The following is a 22,221-nucleotide window of genomic DNA, read 5'->3' as shown; positions in this document are numbered from 1 at the left end:
GATTGTTGCAGTTGAACCTTATCATTTTTTAATTTTCAATACCATACCAATGCAAGTGTTGAGTCTACTCCATGAGGGCACATACGTCTGCTTCTGTGATGTGGGGTGGTCTCTGCCTCCCTCTCTGTCCTGTCGCCGTGGTCCAACTGCTCTGTGTCATCACTCTCTGCAGCCTCTCCATCCTGTCCTCCTCCATGTTAATCCCCATGTCCTTTAACATAGGTGCTGCTTCCATTAGTGTGACAAATGTTTTCGTCCCTGAGTCCAAAAAGACTTTCAGCTGGGCTGGGTAGGGGGACTGTGCCTTCACATTTTTCTCCTTAAGCTTTTTGATAATGTCCCTCACCTGTTTACTCTTCTTTTGAACTTCCGTTGTATAGTCTTGATTAAGGAGATGGTTCGTCCTTCATATGTCATCTTCTGTTTCCAGGCTTGCCTTATCACGTTTTCCTTCACTTTGTAGTCCACAAAGCGCATGATGATGGTTCGCAGAGGGGCTGCGCTGTCTTTAGGTTTAGCCACCAGTGAGCGGTGTGCCCTCTCTATGCAGATTTACATGTTGCCTGTGCTTTGGATTTTGGACTTAATAAGCCCCTTTATGAAGCCTATGGTGTTGTTCTTCTCTGCTCCTTCTGGGATACCATGTATCCATATATTGTTGCGTCTCATTTGTGACTCCAAGTCTTCGCATTTCTCAGATAGTTTGGCGGTCTGCTGGAGTAGGAAGGCGGCAGAGCGCTCCAGCCGCGTTGTCCTGTCTTCTGTATTTCCAATTCTTTCTTCCATGTGCACCGCACTTTGCTCCAGAAATGTTGTTCTGTCTTTAAGTTCTTTCATGTTCTTTTCGAGTCTAGCCATAGCGCTCTTGTTGTCACCTGCTGCTTCTGTATGCTCCTGTCTTGATTTGCGCAACTCCACTAGTATGACCGAGTCATGTTCACTGCTGACCGTCCCTTGCCACTCTGTCACCGGGCTTGCCCCCTCCGCTGACTAGGTACAATTTTCTTTTGCATTGTCCTCCTCTCCGGGCTTCCCTATCTTGACCACATTTTCCATATACCTTGTTTTTGTCGACTTGTTTTCTCTATTTACTCACAAAAAAAAAATGGATCTGTTGCTCGCTGCTAAAAATGTGGCCCATTATCTGGTTTTGAAATGCGGCCCAGTTGAAATAGTAATTGAATAGCCCTGCTGTGGTTTGTTTGTTTGTTAGCTATCTAACAACACATCAAAAATAATTGTAAGCCAGTCTTGTTCAGTGAATCAGTTTATCATGTACACTCAAAAAATATTTAGGCCTAATATTTAATATTGTTTGCTTATAAATACATAAATCTGGTTGTTCTATATTTAAAACACATTGGGTTTCTTACTATTATTAAATAAATCACATTATTATTTATTATACTCATTATTATTACTTGAGCTTGTTTTATTTATTCATTTCACAGATAGTTATACATCCTTAGTCCTTAAATTAAATTCGAATGACGAAATTCCAGGCCTGCTTAGCAGACTTAAGTCTCTAGTGTGCAGTGATGATCGTCCATATAATTTTATACTGCAGACACAGAATGATTCATGCGCCACTGAGCAACTTTCATAGGAATGAACAGAGCCCTGCCGCAACTGCTGTCCAGGTCTCTTAATACATCCATGGTACAAACACAGCAATTAGTGTGCAGAATCTATGAATGATTTTGCATAGTGCTGATCTACAGTAACATGACCAAAAAGTGACATCTACTGAGAATCAGTGCCACTGTTAGGAAGCTATGCTAACTAGCTTCCACTTCAACCAAGCTTGCTAGCTCCCATTTTCCAAGAGTGGAATACAAACGTAACACACTGTAAACTGTAAACATTCACTCACTCATCTTAATATTATCATTTTTATTTATTTATTTTTTTTTGGAAACAACTTGCACTCAAAACTTTTAGTTTAGTACCATATGGTAACATAGAGTTTTGAGTACACCAGACACAAAATAAATGTGTCACATGACACTTGTCTGACAGAAATATTATGTCAGTTTAACATATTTTTTTGTGTTTTGTTAGAGTTTACAATTCTATGTCATATCAACGTTAAAACATTTAAGACACATTTTAAAACATTCTTTTTTTATTTCATTGAACTGTGTATTGTGAAATACATAAACATTAATCACTGCATAATGGGTAACATGACCGATTTACAACACATTTAAGAACAGTTTTCTTCAGCTTATGGCCTTAAACACACTCCCACCACTGTTCTCTATTACATCAGAACCTGCATTGAAAACATAACCACCAACAAATGCATCCATTTTCCCAAACAGGAAACCTTGGAGGTAAAGGCTCTGCTGAGAGAGCGAAATGCAGCGTTCAGATCTGGGGACAGAGAGCAGTACAACACAGCCAGACACAAATTAAGAGGGGCATCAAGCAGGCAAAGGCTGCTTTCAGGGAGAAGACTGAAGATCACTTTTCCAACAGGGATCCATCACGTATGTGGCAAGGCATCCAGAACATCACAAACTACAGGGGAAACCAGCAACCACCTCCAGACAATAACACCCACCTTGCAGAGTAGCTTAATAACTTCTTTGCACACACTGAAATGGCAGAGAGTGATAACGAAGCGACGCGCCCACTAAATGCTGCTGACCCCCTCCAACCCTACAGACACACGAGGTCAGGAGGATCTTCAGCTCTGTGAATCTCAAGAAGGCTGGGGGGCCAGATGGAATTCCAGGGAGAGTGAACAGAGACTGCGCCCACCAGTTCTCAGTTTAACAATCTCCTGCTGACTCTACCTCACTGCTCTTTACCCACTTTCCTGAATTCCTGCAAAATACGAATTTGCATTGTGAGGTGGGTACTGTTTCAAATCAAATCCTACAAATTTTCTCTTTAAGTCTTTGTAACTAGTCGTTAGTTCTGTGGTCATGCACTAGCTTCTGATACCGGTAAATTTCTCATTCTTAAATTGCTCCCCTGGATCCAAGGTTGCTGGGTGAGGGATTGGATCTGGTAGGACTTGTGGTGGGTGGAGATTTAGGTCACTGTTCACATGGCAGTAAGTTTATATAATGGCTAGTCCAGTATAAAGGTGGACACTTGGTAAACTACAAGTCAAAAGTGGAAATGTTATTTCTCATGTCAAATTGTTCTGAACTTTGTTTTGTGTTCCAGATGTCAAGGTGGAACCTTGATCTTAAAAGGGGGGGTGTGACGCCCCTCCCACTGTCTTGGACAATGTCCCAGCCAGCCTCATCAGGAAGTTGGCTGACATGGGAGGGTCGTTGCCTTGATTAGGCTCACCTGGGCTTCCAGGCTATAAAAACTGCCTCCTCTGTTCATTTGGTCTCTCCCTTCCTTCACCTGACATCCACTGGCCATCATCGGTTTTGGTTTGCACCTTCAACACCTCCACAACACATCTGACAAACACCCATACATGGCTTTCATAACTGACTTTGCTGACCCACACACTCAACTGATTATTTAAGTTAACTTTAGTTTAATAAATTCGGCTTGTTTTTAGTAAATCTTTTGTGTGGACTCCCTTCTTGTGACATTCACTGAGCCAATTTGTGACACGGTGACAATAAAGTCTATTCTATTCTATTCTATTCTAAACTAATTAGGCAAATCAGCTTTATAAATTTTAGTAAAATGAACTCAAAACTCAAAAATTGTTGACTAAACATAAAAAAATATGTCAAGCTCACATGGGATGAGTTTATGTGTCAAGTAAAGTAATTATGTCATTTTGACAATCGGGGGCATTTGTGTAGACTTTATGGTCATGGTTGGATTGGGGTTTGCAGTGCAGCTCAATGACTAAAAACTAAATGTTTTTAAGGGACAGACAAATAAATCGTCATATATTAATGTTTGTGAGCTATTCATAGCAAACCCAGCCCTCAGATGTCAGTGGGAAACAACTGGAAGCTGTAGAGTTTAAACTTGACAATTAGGCAGCAAACCCCGAACAGTTGTTTAAGAATAATTCAACTTTGTCATGTTCTTGCTGCTATTTGGACCCACCAACGTACCCAGGACAGCTTTAAATTCAATCTCACTTACATCTGTTGATAATCCAATGTAATGGATCAAAAGCAACCTGCAAATGTCATCATTCTTTTTATTTACCAATTTCTCATGAAACTCCAGCAAAATAGGTCTGCTGCCTGTTTCACAGTCAGAATGTTTTCTCTTTCTTGTCATTTCTTTCTGGCATGTTTTGGGTTTTTTTTGCAGAGCCATTTTTCCTGGAGTCACTGCCAGTAAAACAGCAATGTGTTACACTGACAAAAAGGCTCTGATTGCAAGTGATGTCCCCACCAGACACCACCACTGAAATCCCCCAGGCGTCTGTCAATATCCATCACAATGACTGCTCTTGTTTACATGGTGTAGCTGCTCTTACTTGACCTGGCCCTGGGGAGAAATCACTATAATATTCATGCAATGGTCCTATCATACTTCATAGTGTTATTTCAACATAATCACTTAAATATCCCGAACATGTCCCTTTACGTGCTTAATTCAGTGTCTGAAGAATAGCCTATCAGTAAGGTGCTATTTTTGTCTCTGCTGCTGTCACTATTCAATCCCAGTAGGACTTATTTTTTCTAATAGTGTAAAACTGTCTGAAATCTACTTTGGTGCCACTGACAGTTATTAACATAAGAGCATAGTATAGCACTGACAGTAAAGGGTTCAAAGCTACTATATCCATCGTGTTTCAAGACACAAATGTACAAGGCATTGCAAAATTCATGGACGGAAAGCTCTATCAATATTTAAGTCATGGCTTCGTGTGACTGAATGAGCACCGAGCTGTCAGGTTAGTGCGCGCTCCTTGCCTCCAAACTGGCTCTGTGCACTAATATCTTGGACTTCTTAATGTTATCATATCCACGAGTGGTTGTCATTATGAAATGGTTCATTTCACCAAGTCACTAATTGAATATTATCAAAATAATAACAAATAAAATGGGAAGGGAAACAAAGGACATAGATGGTTATATGTTTCAGTCTGTGCTGCACAGCGTAAACAGACAATAACAAGACTGTGGTGACCCTGGGCCACCATGTGATGTAATGGAAGTGTGGGCAGAGTGTTCTTGTCTGTTTGTGGGGTCCCTGGTATGAAAATTTTTAACTCCTTATCTTTCAACAAAGCTCAAAGCCCGACAGTATTCACCGCGCGTCCAGCTGGACCACTCGAATGCGTAAAAAACCACACCGTGCCTCCTTCTCTATGAGAGCCGCGCAGTGTGCGTCTGCAGCGGCAGCCGCCTGCGAGAACAATAACTTGTTTCCCGTGATGTGGTGATGTGCGCTGTGGCTTGAGCCAAGGATAGTGGAAGGTTACAAAGAGAGGTATGATGTCGGTGGTGCATGAAGCAGTGGATCGTGACAGGACGGGACGAGAAGGGGATAGGCTACTCACGCTGCTGTTCTCTCCTGTCCAGTGGACCATCGCCTGGTTGTGGGTCGCATCCCCTTTGAGCACGAACGAGCTGCTATGCAGGGACATTTTCTTTTCCCGGGACAGCGCTCTCCTAAAGCGGGGTGAGCTCTCCGCGCTGACGGTTTCCTCGTCACTGAAAATCGGTAAGCCCGGCGGGGAGCCTCCGTCCCCACCGCCTATGTCAAACGTACGGTCCTCCCCGCCGTTCCGGTTTATTAAAGCCCCGCTGCCACAGCGCACCGGTCTTGGCAATGCCATCCAGGCCGAGGTGGTCAACAGAAAGACGCAGATGTGTGCAGAGGCGGAGAACGGTTCTTCGGGGCGCTGAGATGCCATATTTTGCGCCGTAGTAGCGCTCAGTATCGTGGAGACTGATGGAGAGACTGCTGATGCTTGTGGGAGATAGATAGGTGTATACTGTATGCCGGGAGAGACAGAGTGAGGAGGAGGGAGGGGGACTCGAGCGAGAGCAGACAGTGGGAACAACGTGGACGCCTCTCTGTGCCAAGTGGGATCCACAGGACGGCGCAGCGGTGCCATCTGCTGTCCTACAGCTGCAGCACCCTACACTGAATACGGTCCAAATGAGGAAATCACATTTTAAATATGACGTGTTTCAAATTGGTAGTCGGAAGCATCTGCAACTGATTACTATTCTAGCCTATATGGAGCCTGGATTTTTTCTCAGTTGGTTTGGTGCATCTAAAGAACGAAAATGACACTTCTCAAAACACTCTGTCAAACAGGTAATACCTTCCCGCGACCCTCAAGAGGATGAAGCGGTTAGAAGATGAATGAATGAATGAATGAATGAATGAATGGATGGATGAAGGTAATACCTTCACACAGTGGCGTTAGGTAGTTATGACAGGCCTTAGTGTAAGCTATTATGACGGGCCGATAGTGTACGCTATCGTGCGTCTTGTCACATGATCAAAGACTAAAGATATTGGATAACATTGAAATACAGCTTACCCAGCAATTACCATTGCATACCTGTAGGCTATATCACAAAAAAATACCAAAGAAAATGAAAAAAGAAATTATAAATGTAACTATTTTAATAGTTTATTATATTTTATTTGGAATAAGCCTATAATTTTGTTAGATGTTACTGACTATTTTTCAAAAAACAAAACCATGACAGAGATGGGTTTGCCTTTTTCAATGGCATATATAGCAAATGACACTTCATGTTACTGGTTAAGGTCAGTTTTGGCGCAGGCCTAACAACAAAGCGACGCCTGGAGGATGTCAGGCCCGGGAGCAATAAGTAAAGCAACCAGACTGCAAACCAAGAAAGATGAAAGCACTCAATCCAACACGGAAAAGAATTATGCCGAGGCTCTAGCAGCTGCCTCGCAGCGTAAGAAACCGAGTAAAGCTTCTACTGGAGTTTTTCTATCTAACCGCTACACAGTTAGCAATTGATGTAATTTCTACAGTAAATCTTACAACAATGCACTGTATTTATGTTTTTACTGTAAGTGGCAATGCATTATGGGAAATTTATTGACAGTCCTGTAACATTATTGTAACTACACTATACATACACTGTACAAGCGAGATTTTACAGCTGCCGCCTTGCATCACGGGATCGCTGCCGTCTGAAGTTTGAATTTTAGGCGCCCAACCAAGAACCCACATCTACACAAGAGGTCTGCATTTTGTGATCAGAAGAACTAAGGTATGTAATGTTAGCCTAAAATAATATTTCTGTTGAACTGAATGAGTGACTGTTTCGTCTGCTTATGATTCAATGACATGAGATTAGCTAGTTAGGATCATGACTAACTTTAGCCGGAGGGGGTTACTTCACGGGTTGACGCTAGCTAGCTAGCTAGCTAATTTATTTCTAATCTTCTAATGCATTTCGAAAACGTCAGAACGGCTCGTCCATCATAATCCAAGTGCCCTGAAGCTGCGGCATGCAACTCTACAACCGGAACAATCACAGTCCCAAAAACGCCGTTTCTAGAGAACTTGCTAAAATATCTTAAATTAACCATCATCCTTACTTCTTAACATATTTCGTCTAGATGCGGTGTCACCACTAGTTCGGCTTTACTAGATATTAGATATATTCAGTAGATGTATCTTTTAACGACCCTATTTTCCAACTCTGTTTTACAAGCCGCAAAAACCTAACTCTTGTCCCAAAAACGCCGTTTCTAGCGTATTAGCTAAAATGTCGAAAATTAGCCGACATCCTCACTTTTTCTTAACATAGTTCATATAGATGCAGTGTAATAACCAGTTCGGCTTTACTAGATATTAGATATATTCAGTCGATCTATATTTCTGCAACCCACAGTGGGAGCCGTTGGCCGGGGGGGGGGGGGCGGCGGCGGCCGCCGCTGTGGCGCTGGCTTGGGGTCCGCTCTCTATTGGATATCTTAAAGCTGATTATTGTTGCACCGTTATTGAAACAGGGAATCCATGTGTCCACCACAACAATGGATCTTAATTGACTTTACACTGGCATTGTTTCCGTGGTACCAGCACGTAATTTTAACCCATTACGTGCTGCCACCACGGAATGCGGTGTTAAGAGGTCGTGGTCATTACATGTATTTCTGTGAGATCAGGTTGCTGTGGTCAGTTAGCCTTGTCGAGTCTCGCGCGAGTTGCCATGCGGCTTAAAAAACTACACTGGACTTCTTGTCGGCATGAGAGTGAGTAAGTAATGTTACTGTCTGTATTTTCATTCTAAAGTGGTCATTTCCTTTAATGTAAGCGAGAGTAATGTTACAGGTCGAGTGGTTTATCTATAGCTTGGATTATTATTGCACTGCTTACATGTGTTTCAGGGCAGGGTATTTTATTCTAACTTCTGCTTTGTAAGTTAGCTGTGAGCTAAACTGAATAGGCTGGGATCTTTGCATGAGCAGCAGCCAGAACCATGCAGCCTCTCGGTAAGCCGTCTGCCTCTAAAATGAACTGCGCCTGCGCATCTTAAACCAATAGTTGAACTGCATGTTATGAAATTATTAGTTTGCTGAGGAAAAATTCTGTGCACTGTAACAGTTAGTAGACTTTCCTGCTGAGACAAAGTTCTGTGTTCTGAAGAAAGACATTCATTCCGCGCTCTGTCTTCTGAGAAGAAGGTCACGTTAGCTGGTACTGTCAGTAGTATTCACGATTCCCCCGCTTGGCTGCAGTTTATAGCATAAATAAGGCAATACATATTATATATAAATACATATGATATATTTCTCTTCTTCTTCTTCTTCTTCTTCTTCTTCTTCGTCCTATTCTTCTTTTTCCGTTTGAGAACATTTTCGGGCCACCAAGTTGTGTAAGGGTGAGCTAACCAGCCTGCTAGGTATCCTGTCAGATTGAGCAAACTGGTATCTTGTAAGCTAACGTTATCTTTCTGCTGCCGTTATTCGATCTGTCTTCAAAGGTCACGTTAGCCAGTACTGTCAGTAGTATTCACGATTCCCCCATGTGGCTGCAGTTTATGGCATAAATACAGTAATACATATTATACTAGAGAAGCAATTTCTGAAGAAATTGCGGGTGTGAATGCTGCGAGCTGCAATGCTGCCTTGAATACAATGAAGTTTGAATGATTTGAATGTTTGAAAGTTTGTTGAAAAGCTGACTCCACACTGAATATCTGCCTTTGATAAAATAAAGTTTGAACGATTAGAATATTTGAATGTTTTACTGAGATTTATGAAATCCAATATGGCCGCCGCCTAGTGACGCCACAATATGCAAATTAGATGAGTTAATTTACTCCCATCAGATTCATCTTCCTTTATTTTGAGGATGAGATGACAAAAACAGCACAAAACAAAAGAAATCTGCTGTGCAAATAAAATGCTGTTTTACTGAGATTCATGAAATCCAATATGGCTGCCGCCTAGTGACGCCACAATATGCAAATTAGATGAGTTAATTTACTCCCATCAGATTCATCTTCCTTTATTTTGAGGATGAGACGACAAAAACAGCACAAAACAAAAGAAATCTGTTGTGCAAATCAAATGCTGTTTTACTGAGATTCATGAAATCCAATATGGCCGCCGCCTAGTGACGCCACGATATGCAAATTAGATGAGTTAATTTACTCCCATCACAAACTTTGGGTCATGATGAATGGTTTTCTCATTTACAGTATGTCTTTATCTCTCACCAATTTCAAGCGAAAGCCTTTTGAAATGTTGAAATGAATATTTTCCTCAAATAACTCTGGCAACTAAAGGGTTAAAATGGAGATTCTGCCCCTGTCATGTCTGCATGTAAGATGTAGACACGCACACACACACACACACACACACATCATGTTTCTGTGAGTTTGTGTGGCACAGCGGTTGCCATGGTAATAAACTAGGTGCACCTGGCAGAAGAGCAGAGAGAGACAGACAGAACACAGAGAAGAGAGCTCTTTTAGAGGAGATTTAACTTCTCGAACAAATTCTTCCCATACCCAAACCGTTGGTCCCATCATGAAAATAAAGTGATGGTGAGAGACAGCCACTTGTCGTGAACGCACGTGTCAAGTTTTATATTTTTCGAGTCCAAAATGGGGTCACAGGAGCGAGTTACAAATGTGTTGCACCTCAGCTGTTTCCAGAAATTTCTCCTCTCAGATTACATGGGAGTGAATGAGAAAAAAATCGGCGCTCCCTTCGCTTTGGAGCTGCTCAGCAAAAATGTGTACGTGTGACAGATTCCATGTCAACATTTCTGTGACCAGGACAAATTTTCCTACGTTTTGTGGTATGAATTGTGTATGTACAGTGAAAATTGTGGCCGTATAAGCGAGTTGAAGAGAAAATTTCTTGATTAATTTTCAGCTGCTCTTCACTCTAGTGATGACATCACTCTAGCTCACGCAATACACACCCATTATAAAGTCTGAGAAGGGCTGAAAACTTCATGGATTTTAAACTGATTTTGTAGAAAAACTAAAAGAGATACTGAAAATTTGAATTAGTTCCTGAAAGTCGACAACAGCGTCAACATTTGAGAGTTGGAATGGAGTTTCTACGTCAATGTATGAATTCGTGATGTGTGGGTGAAGATGAGTGAGTTTGAAGGATTTTCTCATTGACTTCCATTATAACAAAGTTTTAGAAAACGCTGAATATTTTTGAAAGTTTAAATGGTATTGAAAAGTTGAATCATATGTAAAATGTCAGCAAAATGATGAATATTTTCCATTTTGAATGGAGTTTCTAGCTGAAAGTATGAATGGGTAGTCACAGTTTGAAAAAAGGTGAAATTTTTAGATTTTTGAGGATTCCGTAATGCATTCCCAATGGGAAAAGGATTTGGGAAAAATCGTAAATATCTCGGAAAGTATGAACGTTAGGAAAAAACTGAATACATCCGTGAATGTCCTAATTCAGCTGAACGTTTTCATGTTTGAACGGTTTTAATCGGTTGAAGTTTGTGGAACTAGTAGCGGTCCAACCGTTTTCGCTCCATCCGCTTTAATAGAAGTGGGAATTTTAACGTTGAATTCCCAGGAAAATATGAACGTTATGGAAAAATTTGAAAGTTTCCGATAATGTCCTAATGAAGCTGAATCAGAAGAAGTTTGAATGGTTTAAATCGGTTGAAGTATGTTGAAGATAATTGATGTTGAAAAACGCGGCGGAAGAATAAGAAGAAGAAGAAAAATAAAGAATTTTGGTAGTAGAAGAACATAGGTTGTGAATGCTTGCAGCATTCACACCCAACTAGAGAAGCAATTTCTGAAGAAATTGCGGGTGTGACTGCTGCGAGCTGAGGCCACGCTGCAATGCTGCCTTGAATACAATGAAGTTTGAATGATTTGAATGTTTGAAAGTTTGTTGAAAAGCTGACTCCACACTGAATAGCTGCCTTTGATAAAATAAAGTTTGAACGATTAGAATATTTGAATGTTTTACTGAGATTTATGAAATCCAATATGGCCGCCGCCTAGTGACGCCACAATATGCAAATTAGATGAGTTAATTTACTCCCATCAGATTCATCTTCCTTTATTTTGAGGATGAGATGACAAAAACAGCACAAAACAAAAGAAATCTGCTGTGCAAATAAAATGCTGTTTTACTGAGATTCATGAAATCCAATATGGCTGCCGCCTAGTGACGCCACAATATGCAAATTAGATGAGTTAATTTACTCCCATCAGATTCATCTTCCTTTATTTTGAGGATGAGACGACAAAAACAGCACAAAACAAAAGAAATCTGTTGTGCAAATCAAATGCTGTTTTACTGAGAACGGCGCTCCCTTCGCTTTGGAGCCGCTCAGCAAAAATGTGTACGTGTGACAGATTCCATGTCAACATTTCTGTGACCAGGACAAATTTTCCTACGTTTTGTGGTATAAATTGTGTATGTGCAGTGAAAATTGTGGCCGTATAAGCGAGTTGAAGAGAAAATTCAAGTATGAATAGAGGGCTGTGTGTGCGTGTCTGTGTGTGCAGCCGTTGCCATGGCGATTCCTGACTTGCCTGCGCTTGAGGGGCACACAGGGGAAAAATCGTAAATTTCTCGGAAAGTATGAACGTTAGGAAAAAACTGAATACATCCGTGAATGTCCTAATTCAGCTGAACGTTTTCATGTTTGAATGGTTTTAATCGGTTGAAGTTTGTGGAACTAGTAGCGGTCCAGCCGTTTTGGCTCCATCCGCTTTAATAGAAGTGGGAATTTTAACGTTGAATTCCCGGGAAAATATGAAGGTTATGGAAAAATTTGAAAGTTTCCGATAATGTCCTAATGAAGCCGAATCAGAAGAAGTTTGAATGGTTTAAATCGGTTGAAGTATGTTGAAGATAATTGATGTTGAAAAACGCGGCGGAAGAATAATAAGAAGAAGAAGAAGAAGAAAAATAAAGAATTTTGGTAGTAGAAGAACATAGGTTGTGAATGCTTGCAGCATTCACACCCAATAATAATAATAATTATAATAATAAGAAAAATAAAGAATTTTGGTAGTAGAAGAACATAGGTTGTGAATGCTTGCAGCATTCACACCCAATAATAATAATAAGAAAAATAAAGAATTTTGGTAGTAGAAGAACATAGGTTGTGAATGCTTGCAGTATTCACACCCAATAAATACATACAGTACAGGCCAAAAGTTTGGACACACTTTCTCATTCAATGCGTTTTCTTTATTTTCATGACTATTTACATTGTAGATTCTCACTGAAGGCATCAAAACTATGAATGAACACATGTGGAGTTATGTACTTAACAAAAAAAGGTGAAATAACTGAAAACATGTTTTATATTCTAGTTTCTTCAAAATAATAATATGAATAATATGAATTTTAACAGTTGTCCAATAGGGCTGTCGGCTGTGTATTAACCTGACTTCTGCACAACACAACTGATGGTCCCAACCCCATTGATAAAGCAAGAAATTCCACTAATTAACCCTGATAAGGCACACCTGTGAAGTGGAAACCATTTCAGGTGACTACCTCTTGAAGCTCATGGAGAGAATGCCAAGAGTGTGCAAAGCAGTAATCAGAGCAAAGGGTGGCTATTTTGAAGAAACTAGAATATAAAACATGTTTTCAGTTATTTCACCTTTTTTTGTTAAGTACATAACTCCACATGTGTTCATTCATAGTTTTGATGCCTTCAGTGAGAATCTACAATGTAAATAGTCATGAAAATGAAGAAAACGCATTGAATTAGAAGGTGTGTCCAAACTTTTGGCCTGTACTGTATATATATATATATATTTCTTCTTTTTCTTAGTCCTGTTCTTCTTTTTTCCGTTTGAGAACATTTTTGGACCACAACGTGGTGTGAGGGTGAGCTCTGTTAACCAGCCTACTAGGTAGCCAGTCAGATTCAGTCAGCAAACTATCTTTCTGCCCTTGTTGGCTGCCATTTATATTCGCTCTCTGTCTTCTGAGAAGGTCGTGTTAGCCGGTAGGCTACTGTCAGTAGTATTTACGATTCCCCCACTTGGCTGTAGTTTAGAGCATAAATACAGTAATAATAAATTATTCATATCATATATATCTTCTTCTTCCTCTTCAGTAGCCTAGGTTTCCGACAGTCTAAAAAATGTTTCATTGCAAGTTTAGCACGTGTGAAAATGTTTTTGATAAAGTTTGTGAGTTTACTCAGCGCATTAAGTTGCATAGTAATAGCGCTAATTACAGGTATCAGTGTGGTGTGCCTGATTGCCCAAGAATGTACTCTAAATGTACTGTTCTTAAGGCTCACATGTACAGAGACCACAAAGACGGACCTTTGAGGAGTGGTCAGCAGCAACCATCATGTGATACTCCTATGCAATGTGACTTTTGTGCTGTCAGGTGTGAAACATCATCTTTACTAGTTTGTCACTTGAGGTCACACTTGCGAGAAGGATTACAAGTTGATTGCCCATTTAGGGGATGTGATAGAAAGTTCTCTGTTATGTCAAGTTTTGCAACCCATATTTCTAGAAAGCACAACAATGACAGTGTTGAACATGTAGATCCCTCTAATGTAGAAAGACCTGTTGCCAGTGAATCAGTGAGTCAGTGTGAACCATCTAATCATTCTGATGATGAGCAGGAAGTGCCTCTTGCCATTGATGAATCCCTCTTTCTTCAAAATATCACACTTTTCTATCTTAAACTTCAGGCTAAACTACTGTTGCCTGCTACTACAATACAAACTATTATTGAGGGATATCAAGTCTGACAAATCTGCTTCGTAATTTAAGTGAGAAACTAACTGTCCTTGGAATCCCAGAGGCCACAATCAGTAACATTATGGATGAAATCAGAAAAGATGACTTCCTAACAGCCTGTAACAGTGGGCCTTTGAGCACAGACCAGAAAAGAAAGACAGCTTTTAACATTTTAATTATGTTGAGCCTGTGCCTCTGTTTTTAGGTATTGATGATAAAGGTAAGGAATCATTTGCCCAGTATATACCTATTAAAGAAACATTGGCTGCACTTTTTAAAAGCAACATTGTTGTGTAATTCTTGCAGATGATTCTTAAAGGACTGTTCAGTTCGTTTGTTGCCACAGGATAGTAGAGAGTTCTCAAAAGTAATTCTTTTTATTTCACAGTACCTACAGAAGTAATGGCTCATACTGAAGTTCTCAACGAAACCACCAATACTGTGAGACCCCAAATTGTCACCTGAAATAGCACACAGTCAAGCTCTGACAGTTTGCCCATTATGTATCTCAATGCCAGTCTCCTCAAGAGCTTTAAGGTCTTTTATGAGAGGCTCAAATACCTTGTCCATCCCAAAATATTTGAAGTCCTGTTCCTTACACAAGAGAACAAGCTGCATTTGATCTACGGATGATCTGTTATGAGGCAAAATATCTGTCAGAGTGAGATATACTGCTAAAATCTTATGTTTCTTTTTTGAAGAACCAAGTGGATTGACCACTTCGAATGCATCCTGGTAGAGTATCAGACCAAGAGAGGATGGTTCCGCTTTAAATAAAGGGTTGCACTGAGCTCCCTTCCCATCATTAACATCCTGGAAAAGACCCTCTGATAGTGGCTGGGAACGTGTTGCTGCATACTGTTCCTGCATAGACTTCACTGTTAGAAATTTATTGTATTTTTACAGGAAATTCCTGGCTAATAATTGCAGTAAATTTACAGTAAGCAATATACAGGACCTTGACTATAAATTAACTACAATAAGGTACTGTATTTATACAACATTGTACTGTAATTAATTACAATTAACTATTGTAAATTTACTGCAACTCAGTAGCTAGGAATATCCTGTAATTTTACAGGATAGAATATTGTAAATATTACACTAAAATGTTGTACATTTATTGCAACTCAGTAGCCAGGAATTTCCTGTAAATTTCACAGGATAGAATATTGTAAATACTACAATTAAATGTTGTAACTTAGATAAACGTCTTCTTTCAGCCTTCTGCAAAGAAAGACAAAACAGTGGCATTTTTGTTGTTTTATTGTTGGCTCAGTATCAACATAATCCCACATGTACTTTAGTCTCTTATACAGATATGTGTGTGGTTCTGCAAATAATAACAATGTTAGCATCCACTAACAAAAACGAGTGGCAATACAAAGTGCTAACGTCTATAAACGTCTATAAAGCTGCCACACAAGGCTAATGACTAGCTAGCACGCTAGACATTACAGGCACTTCAGATTCATCTAGTTTTTCATCAAGTCATCAGATTCATCACATTCATCAAGTCTACATACACTATACAGAATACAATCTAAAATTACAACAACAACTGCTCTCGAAACAACCTTGTTTACATCCAGGACATGTTCACTTCAACTAACATGGAGCAACACGTGTATACAACTGTGGCAACATAACAACAACCAAAAATTAGGCTACAACTCAGCTAGTTCTTGGTACAAAGAAATACATCAGTCCTTCACAACAGGCCTTATTGCCTGGTTTCACTGTGAAAACATAACCATTTCAAAGCAACATAGATTCAGAACATGGGTCCACTTAATCCTAATAAACAAAAATAGATGCAACCCCACCCAGCAGCCTGACAGACACCTACTTCCCCATCAACTCGATGTCCAGCAGTTTCCTTAAGAGCGTGCACACAGGTGCGTTGAGCCCACGTTTTTTCTCTGCCTTGCTGCCTGTCGGAGGATTGATTCCACAAAAGGCTCTGAAAACAGAAAAAAGAACATACACTTATGACACATTAAGGAGTCTATGAATGTACTTTCATTAAGTGTTTTTCAATAAATTGCCATTTTTAGCATTAGGTTAGGATTAGGGTGGGGGGCTGGTTAATGTTAAAGGGGCACTGTCACTGTCTAGGTTATCTTTTTTTTTTTTCTTTTTTTTTTACTTATATTTTTTGGGCATTTTAGCCTTTATTAGATAGGATAGTGAAGATAGAGACAGGAAATGTGGGAGAGAGAGGTAGGGGAAGACATGCAGCAAAGGATGAAGGTCAAATTCGAACCTGCAGAAAGCCCTTGGCTTTATAGGGTACACGCCTAACTCGGTGAGCCACTGGGGCTTTGTATAATCCCTGTCAGTGGAGCTCTATCCTATAAAAAAAGGGCATTTTCCTCGGCCAAAACCAGTCCAGTGGACTCCCTGTTTTTCCGAGGCGAAGTTGCTCAAAACTCACAGGAAACACAGGCTAGAAAACCAATCCACGGTTGTGTGTGTATGTGTGGAGTATATTCAGTAACACAGCATGAAGATTACCATGTCAATATTAACACTTACACACATACACAAAGACAAGCACACATTCATAAGCACGCGCGCACACACACATCACACGCATGCGCGCGCATGCTGACAAATATGAAGCAAGGGAGGGGGAGAGGGGATAGAAATTGAGAGGTAGAAAGGGAGAGAGACAGAGAGAGAGAGAGAGAGAGAGTCATGGTTATGACAGTGTAATGACAGTATCATGTTTAAACAGTTTAAACATACCTCTGGATAAACTCAAGAGTGCTTGAGGCCTCTGCAGGGTAAGGTAGGTTGAAAACGTAATAGGCAGCGAAGAGCGCTGCCACTCCATTCAGAAGGTTGCTGTGGGGCCCCATCACACATGTTCCTTCCATGGACATCAACCACATGTCTGCGCTCAATGTCTCTCCTGAAACACATTATCACAAGATAATCACTAAAAGCTGCACGACATACAAACACAAACACACACACACGCACACACTGGACACACAATCCTGGACTGGACAACCCGCTCTACCTCCTGAGCCACTCAGCCACCTGACACATCCATGTAACAACTTATAAACCTCAACAAAATAAAGGAAGATTATACCTTGCACAACTAAGCGAGGTGTGCTGGGCAGGGTGATAGCTCTCTGTATGTCAGCAGCTGTGGCAGAGGGCTGGAGAATAAAAAACATAAATATATTAAAAAAGATAATACAAGTTGTCTCCACATAGACTTATTATTATTAGCCTATAGTCCACAGCCATTCTGCCATGTATGGGTAAGTTAAGTAAACAACAAAGAAAACTTGGTCCAGAGACTGTCATGTTCCACTCAACACACCAAAGGGAAAAAATCTGTTTAAATGTCTGATGCCAACGTAGAGCCAATAGCTGCGCATGGCTATTGTTTTTAAGATATGAATGTTATGGTTATTTAAACGGTAAAAGGAACGACACAGCAGGAAACAAAGGATAAAGTATACTACCAAGGATAAACTGTTACCCCTCCCCCACCCCCCCACCCCACCCCAATTGTGTAACAGGAACACAATGGTACTGCATAAGCAATTTACAAAATAACTGGAGAGAGAGACAGAACGAGGGAGGGAAAGTATGTATGTGCGAGTTATACTCACATCAGCTGTAAGGTGAAGTGAGCAAGCAGACACAAGATGATACAGACTGCCTTGTTGCCATTCTCTTCTTGATATGCTTCCAAAACCTTCCCCACCCCTGGTGTCTTCTGTTGCTGAAAGTAGTCTATTATGATCTGGCTTCTTTGGTCGATGGCTACCGGCAGCTTCTCCAGGATGGAAATGCCGGTCAGCTCACTGAAGTGGGCGAAGAGGCCCTTTTGGGAGAAGAGAAATGGCCAGTCGTCCTTGATTTTGGAGATGCTGTACGAAGGGTCAGCATTCAGCTCACGCCGCTGGAGAATGTAGGTCATTTCATGCCATCTCTGGAGCGCTCCTTTCTCCGCTCCTGCCATTCCAACCTGGGCATAAAGCTGCTGCATCTCTCTTTTCATCTCTAGTAAGCTTTCTTCTGTCTCCCCAGAGGGAAGTTCTTCAGGTGACCAGCGGACACATCCATACTGGTCCACGGGACCTCTTCCATGCGCCCTCACTCCTGGAATGGAGGGCCTGTTCTTACGGACCCGCGCGAGGGTGTTGCTTCTGTTCACATGTTCGATTCTCGTTTTGACTTGTTGTACAAGAGATGCCCCAGCTACTCCATCATCATCATCCACGTCCCCAAAGCATTTCGGGTACTTCTGAACTATATCGTTGACAACTTTCACATAGATCGCTCTTTTGGGGTTTGGATTGTGCTCTCTCATCTGATCAACCAGACATCTGATCATTGCTCTTCTTGCTGCCGGATTTGGTCTAGTTGAATTTGCGATAGCTGACCGGATCTCTTGCGGCATCTTCTCCCAGTTTACTCTGAAATTTGAAGGCCATGGTGTGCGTGGTGAGAGCAGAAGTCTTGGGTTGGATGTTCTGGACGCCTCTGGGAGGGACATGGTTGAGAAGGTTTCTTGACTTCCCGGGGGGTACAGGGTTGATGAGAGTTGTGGAGAACCAGGGGGAGACAGGACTGACGAGTGACCTGAACAAAAATGTTAACCATTAGAACTCTGTAATCCAGACAGACACAGTGGTCTATTTCAACACCCATCGTCATATGTTCTATCAAACAAAGCCACTCATTTTCCCTTTATTTCAACCTTCTGTGGCACTAGTCTGTACTCATACAGCACTGTAGAACTTAGAGGAAGCTGGGACCAGGGTGTAGGCTCATAGGAGCAGTTTATGACTAGCTAAAGAATGGTAAGACCACAGACCTGCATAAATGTTGAACTGCTGGCTTGCTTTATATAAAGTAGTTAGTAAATATACACGCATAGAACTTGACAGGTAGAAATATGAATCTCAAAATAATAAAGCAAAAAAAAAAAAAAAAAAAGTTGAATCCTTTTCTTTGATTCAGACCTTAGATATGCGCATTACATTGTGCTCTGAAATACCTGGTCGGTCAATTGTTGGTAAGTTTGCCATGTAATAAGCGGGATAATGACCACGTACCCACACGTTATCCTGCTTATTACATGGCAAACTTACCAACAACAAAATAACAAATGCGTCCCTTTTTAGCTCAGGATTGCCCTCTCCCCCTCCTAGCAACATTTGTCTCCCATTGAAAGTCTGTTGGTTATTTGGTTGCCCCTGACAGTGGTCATTATTTATCCACAGCAGTCATTATCGAGAAATAACAGACCTGTACAATGCATGATTGACCAATCAGACTCAAGCATTTCAGAGTGCCATGAAATTCCGGTATAAAGTTCTGGTATAGCCTAAAGTCTCTTTTGGTCTCACCTCAACAGGCAACACACATCAGTCTCACATATATCTTCAATAAAATAAATTACAAAGTTCGAAAAGAACAACTAAAAACACTATCTGAATAAATCCTCCTGAAGCATCGCCTAAAATGGTGGCGCAGTACACCTGCTAGACTAATGTACCGCACTAGGCTAATGTAACCAACGGCAAGTAGCTCAATGCTTCTTGCTTCGGTTTACATAGTTAAAGAGAACTAGTAATCAGTGCCTCAATTTTTTCAAGGAAAGTACCTTATAAAAATAAAAACAAAATCAACATTTACTGCCATTATAAACTGCCATTTTAACTCCATTTATATCAATTTACTTTCAACAGTATTTATTTAATAACTATGAATTCCTTGATGTATTTCTGCCTGTTTACATGAACAGTAGGCTATCTTAAGTGTCTCTTTTACATGTAGGCTATTTTAATGGTGCCATCTACTGGTGGCTTTGGGATTTTGTAAACCATCACAAAAAAAGGACCTGTGGTGAATTTCAGATCTGTAGGACCAAAATGGCAGTCATTTGAAAATTGAAAAAGTCCATCAGTTGAATGAGGGGGGTACAAGGGTTAACCTAGGTTATACTTGCATGAAACAGTAAAATCTAGTATTCTCTGGTAGAATAATAACAGGCCTAGATTATGCCATTTCTAGCTACAAAAAGCATCAAAACAAGCCAAAAGTATGGTATTTAGAAATGATAGATTTCATAGAAGAATGTCCATTGAATGGAAAGAATATCCTGGCTGGAGTTCATTCTGTCTCCCACAATGTCACTGAGTAGGTAAGAAAAATGCATAACCTACTCCAAGCTATGACCACTCATATCATGCTCTGTATTTTATTACTGCTATTATTAACTAGCATTTAAACTCTATCTGAATTCATATGAATTACCCCCCAACACTATTCATTTATTTATTAACTGTGAATTCATTCATTCATTCATCTTCTAACCACTTCATCCTCTTGAGGGTCGCGGGGGGGCTGGAGCCTATCCCAGCTGACATCGGGCGAGAGGCAGGGTACACCCTGGACAGGTCGCCAGACTATCGCAGGGCTGACACATAGAGACAAACAACCATTCACGCTCACATTCACACCTATGGACAATTTAGAGTTACCAATTAACCTAGTCCCCAATCTGCATGTCTTTGGACTGTGGGAGGAAGCCGGAGTGCCCGGAGAGAACCCACGCTGACACGGGGAGAACATGCAAACTCCACACAGAAGGGCTCCCACGCCCGGGATCGAACCGGCAACCCTCTTGCTGTGAGGCGAGAGTGCTAACCACCACACCACCGTGCCGCCCTAACTGTGAATGCCTTTATGTAATTTTGTGTTTACATGTAGGCTATTTTAACTCTTTTACATGTTACGGCTATTTTAACCTAGGTTACACTTGCATGAAACAGTAAAATCTATAGTATTTTGTATCTTTGTCAGCTTTACGAAGAATTCTGATAAAAGGACATTAGGACAACAATAAATCAGTAACAAGTTTTACCTTCTGAAGCAAAGGCACGGATAAACCTTCTGCACTGGACTAAACGGAGATAGCTCAGAAGATCATCTTCCTTCAAGAAACAGAGGTCCTCTTTGCTCTGCACACCAAGGCTCTCCAGGCCAGCCATCAAGGATCTTAAACTGTCTGTGGGGAGCTCTGGAAGAGCAGCAAGGACAGCCCTGCTGATCTCTTCTGCTGCCGCCATTAGTACGTCTCTGCAAAGGAGTGGTGGAGACAGATTATTGGAATATCACCTATTTTATAGGCTGGCAAAGGATAATAATCAAGCAGATCATCATGCCTCACACAAACAAACTGCTCTTGGGGTGTCCCTAATATACAATAGACCCCAATGTCCCTCAACTTTACGAACAAATATTTTTCTGAGACAAAGGACACAGAGCCATGGTGAACAATGACCAGCTCTATCTTGCCAACCTCCAATTCTTCCTCAGTTTTCCCCAACAAAATATACATGCCCTTTTTGTATGAAGTGCCCTTCACTGTCACTGTATGAGATGCTACTGTATCTTTAGATTCCAAATTCAAAGCAAAAACAGCATTTCGGATTTTGTCACTGTAGTCATTTACGTAAAATGCTATGCCTTTATCAAATATCACACTTGGCTGAAACATTTCACCTGCACTTAAGTAGGCCTGGAAGAGCTGGTGTCTGTCTGCAACTGTCTTGCAGATATTTTTGAAATTCTGCAACTTTCTAGCACATCTTTTGAAGAAAGCGTGCTTACTCTCAAACCTGAGAGTCCAAAGGCGAATTAGCGGACCAAAGTGGGTAATGAGCTCTGGATAATGAAGTAAATAGTGGTGTTTGGGTTTCAGGGGCTCATTGGGAAAGAGCTGCCTTCGAAAGTGGATATACTCCTCGATAAATATTTTAAGATAAGCAACCTGATCTGTAGTGATTGCTGGTGCACAAATTAGTTCTACAATTTCTCTGAGCTGCAGCACAAGTTGCCAAACAGCATTGTGACATGGATCCTTAATCCTGTCTCCCACCAGGAGAGGGAGCAAACGAAGAAAGCACCAGTTTTGGACTGCATGTCCACTGAGTCTTTTGCTACCTGGTGAAACATCAGCTGGTTTGTCTTGGGCATCATTTCTCTGATACTTGAACTGATCTTTGCGCCTGTTGAGATGTATGTAACGGAAATGTTTCTCTTCAACTAAATGACCAATAAA

At 40.9% G+C, this 22,221-nt stretch overlaps 2 protein-coding genes across 4 annotated transcripts in view; one reads left to right on the top strand and one right to left on the bottom strand.

Annotated features, from left to right (window-relative positions):
* sorcs2 (sortilin-related VPS10 domain containing receptor 2) overlaps positions 1 to 5,894 on the bottom strand; it is a 1,110,317-nt gene extending 1,104,423 nt beyond the window's left edge. For all 3 annotated transcript variants that reach the window (XM_049568808.1, XM_049568804.1, XM_049568807.1), the window contains exon 1: positions 5,450 to 5,894. In XM_049568808.1, coding sequence (XP_049424765.1) covers positions 5,450 to 5,806 — 357 coding nt within the window. In that variant the 5' untranslated portion in view covers positions 5,807 to 5,894. The remainder of the gene's footprint in view (positions 1 to 5,449) is intronic.
* Positions 5,895 to 6,033: 139 nt separating this feature from the next.
* The window catches only part of LOC125884096 (uncharacterized), a 39,286-nt gene continuing 23,098 nt past the window's right edge, over positions 6,034 to 22,221 (top strand). The window contains exon 1 of the mRNA XM_049568888.1: positions 6,034 to 6,216. The gene's annotated coding sequence lies outside the window, so the exon portion shown is untranslated. The remainder of the gene's footprint in view (positions 6,217 to 22,221) is intronic.

This window comes from Epinephelus fuscoguttatus, linkage group LG23, assembly GCF_011397635.1.
Source record: "Epinephelus fuscoguttatus linkage group LG23, E.fuscoguttatus.final_Chr_v1".
Taxonomy (NCBI): Eukaryota; Metazoa; Chordata; class Actinopteri; order Perciformes; family Serranidae; genus Epinephelus; species Epinephelus fuscoguttatus.
The sequence above is the reverse complement of the archived record's forward strand: the minus strand, read 5'-3'. Positions and strand labels throughout refer to the sequence as shown.